Consider the following 4,500-nt stretch of genomic DNA (forward strand, 5'->3'; position numbering starts at 1 on the left):
GAGGTTGGTCTTCAAGCGACAAGTGACCATTCCTAAAACGTGAAAACCACTCATAAACTTGTGTCTTGCTCATGCCAGCAGCATCCTTGTAAGCTGTTTGAAGCATGGTAACTGTTTCAGCTGCTGTTTTCCTGAGCAGAAAAAAAAAATTCATGGAAGCATGCTTCTTTCATTTCAGCCATTGCAAAAATCAATGAACAGGTGAGAAGTACTGCAAAACAAAGACGTATCATGTGGCAGTACAACTTCAATCGACCAGTTGGCAGACTGATGCCTGAGGGTCACATCAAGTGGCTTCTAGTGACAGAAACCTGAACTACAATGGGTTTGTCCCACAGAGAACGTTTCCGGTTACTATTGGGTACCCCCTCGTATATGTATATATATAAAATGACAGGCTTCTTTCAGTTTCCATCTACCAAATCCAGACAAGGTTATAATAGAAGAAACTTACCCAAGATGCCACGCAGTGGGACTGAACCCAAGACCACATGGTTGGGAAGCAAACTTCTTACCCACACAGCCACGTTGGCATCTATGCACTTCTGGAAATATTTTCATTCAGCATTGGAAATTACTAAATCATTCCCCAACTTTAAAAAGTGGTGTAATTCTAATAACCCTGTGTCTATGTCCAGTTCATTGGAATGTCTTTGGACAGGGGCGGGGCCACAGACTTCCACATCTGAGGCTGGTTGTAGCCCCTCCACCACCACCACCACTGGTTTGTTTTAAACAGAAGCAACTTGTCTTTTAGAATAATAAATCTGATAAATCAAAAATTATTGCTTACTTCTTGAAATTCTTGTTCCATAGTATTAAATGCGGTGTCATCAAAAGCCAATTTGTCGACTTTACTTTGCCCGAAGAGTTCCTCCTCAATTTCTTCTTTTGTGTCCTACAAAATATATAAAGACAATTTAATGTATAAGAAATAGTCATCATCATCATCATCATCATTATTGTTAGTAACGCAGTTCTTAGTCCATGAAAGACTGCTTTGATGATCGCTATTACTGTCATTCTGGAACTTTCTGCCTACATGTGCAAAGGCACTTTGGATCGATGTTAAACCTCTGCGCCTTTGTTTTCGTTTCGGGTGATCTATGTCGTTACTGATGTGAAAATTATTTGTACTGATCAGTATCTTCCTGGTTTTCACATCAATGGCTCATCTAAAAGGCCCTTCAAACAGCAATAAATATTGGCTTCAAATTTTGGTACAAGGCCAGCAATATCGGGGGCAGGGGAGGGAACCAGTAGATTACATCGATCTTAGTGCTCAACTAGTATTTATTTTATCGACTCCAAAAAGAAGGTGACTCCGGCGGCATTTGAACTCAGAACGTAAAGAAGGACAAAATGCCACTCAGCAGTTTGCCCGGCGTGCTAACGGTTCTGCTTGCTCACTGCTTTAAACAGCTACAAATATTAATAAACCTTTTTCAAATCACACTTCTATAAAGTAATCCAAAGTTTCAATTAATTTTTGACGCCAATGATACATGGGAGGCAACTCTTTAAGTCTCGTCTAGAAAACACAAAAAAAATATTCGCCAAATATTTCAAAAGGCGAAATTATTTATAAAAATAAACGTTTGTCATTGAAATGAAAGCTTTAATAATTAATATGTATTGAAGCCCGAGAGGAATGGAAATGTTACATTCTGTATGTTACGTATAGCATTTATTTACATCTCTCTTCGACAACATTGTCGCTGAAGGGCACTTTGGTTAAAACTCCTTAGATTTTAGTTTTTTTTCTTCCACAATACCGTTGAAGTGGAATTTAATAAACAGGAACTGTGTAAAGCCAGTCGTATTTCTAACGAAATAATCTTTATTGTATTTTGCGGTTCGATTCTAATATAATATAGTCTTTTAAAGAGGCCAACATACTTTTGCTTCGCCAGAAATCAGACGACAAACTGTTAATATTACATTTTTTTTTTCAAATATTATTCAGATAAATAGAACTTATTTGGGTTCACGAAAAAGATATTGCTACAGGAGGGGGGGTAAGTTATAGCTTCTTAGAAGGTGTATACTCCCTTTAAAGTTTTATAATTCATTTTATCTTAAACGAATCGATGACAGTAATTCTCCATGATAACGTAATTTGAATTGCTTAAAATAGCAGCCAAATCTATTTTAAATTACACCCTTCTGACTAAAAACATAAAGGGGCCCACATTGCATAATGTTGTCGACTGCTTGAAAAAAATATATGGGATGATCAAAGCTGGAACGCCACAAATTATGGGTAGTCAGATACATTGTGAATTTAACCAGAAGCAGTTGACTATTAGAGTTATAAACGATAATTCAAAAATTTATGCTTACTTCTGAAAAATGATCATCCATACTTTTAAACATGACATCCTCCTCAGCTTTTTTGCCTTTGTCATCTGGTTTTCTGTCATCACCTGCTTTGTCTTTACCAGCTGGCTTCACTTCCTTGGGCAGTTTTTCTTCTTGTGCTTTCTCTTCCTTCTTTTGGCTGTCAGTCTCCTCTTTTTTTTCCTATCAAGTATATAAAAACACTTTGATGGATGAAATCTATCTTTACACTTTGAATAAACAACATCAACAAAGGAAACCAGAACAACATGACACGAGAGAAAACTTTTGCCAAATGAGCTAATTCTAAGTTTTATCCCATTTGATGATGGATCTCTTTCTAGAAATCAAGAATTGTAACTAACTGCAATACTTTACAATAGGAATGTATTACAAACAGAATGAACAGAGCAATATATGTTTATAGTGATATCTATTTAACAAGACTTCTTTATTGGAAGAGCCTCAGATCTTAAACAATCATATGAAGTGTTAAACAAACCACAAATGGTAGAACCTCAAAGAAAGTCAAATAACAAAACCAGGAAGAACATTAATTTGAAATATAGTTCTGCATGCTGATGCACTCATATATATATATATATATATATATATATAACGATGGCTTTCTACTTGTGACAGAAGAACACCCTCACTGACCATTAAAAACATTGTGCACTCAAGCAGCAATGTCCATGCAAAATGTCAGCCATGCTTGTGCAACATTTCAGGTTCAATGAGCCTTGCATGATACCTCACAGACCCTATTGGCATGATCGAGAGGCAACCCAACCAAAGATATCTCGTGCCAATACAGGTCACAATCTCAGGAACATGGGATCACCATGATCTCAAGTGCAAACAAAAGACCCCAAGATATCCAGTGCCATTTCTTACATATCCAGTGGTGTATCAGAATGCCTTTTCCAAGAGACATGTTCTGTTGCCAACAACCCAACCATGCATCAGCTTGTACTGCATTCCATACATACATACACACATACATGCATGCATACATACATACACACATTTATTATGTATGGCTTCCTTTCTTAAGGTTTCTTGTCAAGACTGGAGGGGAAAGACGAGATGTTCATGGTCGGAATGTCTTTGATTTATAGATCCATTCTATCAGGGACAGACCTGAGGTTAAGCAACGATAACTATTTTACTGAAACATGACATAATCCTGTTAATAAATCTACCTGCCAGTCAGTCTGTCTGTCTGTCTGTTTCCTCTCTCCCTCTCCCATACAATAATGGCTTCTGTTCCTCAGACCTGGTTGCCACTCACCCCCAACCTCCACCCCCATCCCATGTATTTTTGACCCACTTCCCTCTCTTCCTCACAACCCTCATCTTGAGTTCACCTCCTCACGACCCCCCAGCTTCACAATAATCCCTACACACAATCTTTCCTTCCCAGAACCCCCTCCCTCTACAATTCTCCCCCCCCCCCACACACACACTCATCAAGCTTCAAGAAAAACAGGACCAACGTCAAATCTCACCAATTTAGGAAAGGAACGATCGCAATGGCTGTGGCCAACGCCTCTTCCGCCGGAGCCAAAAAATAACAAAGAAAAAAAAACAAGAAATAATCCTCTCGCTCATAGAGGGGGGGAGACGGGGAGAGAGAAGGGGAAGAGAAAAAGAGAGGGGAAAACACATTCAGAGAGAGAGAGAGAGAGAGAGTAATATGTGATGTTTATACTTTTCCTCAAAAACCTTGGCAACATTAACCAACTAGGAATCGAACCCTAGATATGAGAATGGATCCTATACAACAACAACAACAGTAATAACATGGGAGCTTGTACGTGGTTACTCGTGCTAGAAATAACAGCCAAAAAAAGGATGCATTTAATAATGTAACTTGAGGTACACAATGCATGAATAACAGGTGGAGTAGTCACGACTGAAACGCCTTTAATCGTAGCTTTGCTAGATTGAGGATGACCTGGGGTTAGATGACAACAACAACAACAACAACAATAACGAGCCTTACAATCATGCGGTTGATTGCGATGAGTTCTTCAATCACCCACAATAGACGGAAAGAACGATACGTTATATATAAGAAAAAATACGTTATATATGTAACATAACCCACATAACATAAATAAATGAATATATATAAAACAAATAAATATTATATAT

The 4,500-nt window shown here is 38.0% G+C and overlaps 1 protein-coding gene across 1 annotated transcript in view; it reads right to left on the reverse strand.

Annotated features, from left to right (window-relative positions):
- LOC106875914 (cilia- and flagella-associated protein 58) overlaps nucleotides 1-2,519 on the reverse strand; it is a 25,534-nt gene extending 23,015 nt beyond the window's left edge. The window contains exons 1-2 of the mRNA XM_052974273.1: nucleotides 2,344-2,519; nucleotides 794-898 (exon numbers count right to left, since the gene is read on the reverse strand). Coding sequence (XP_052830233.1) covers nucleotides 794-898; nucleotides 2,344-2,376 — 138 coding nt within the window. The 5' untranslated portion in view covers nucleotides 2,377-2,519. The remainder of the gene's footprint in view (nucleotides 1-793; nucleotides 899-2,343) is intronic.
- Nucleotides 2,520-4,500: the final 1,981 nt, after the last annotated feature.

This window comes from Octopus bimaculoides, chromosome 18, assembly GCF_001194135.2.
Source record: "Octopus bimaculoides isolate UCB-OBI-ISO-001 chromosome 18, ASM119413v2, whole genome shotgun sequence".
Taxonomy (NCBI): Eukaryota; Metazoa; Mollusca; class Cephalopoda; order Octopoda; family Octopodidae; genus Octopus; species Octopus bimaculoides.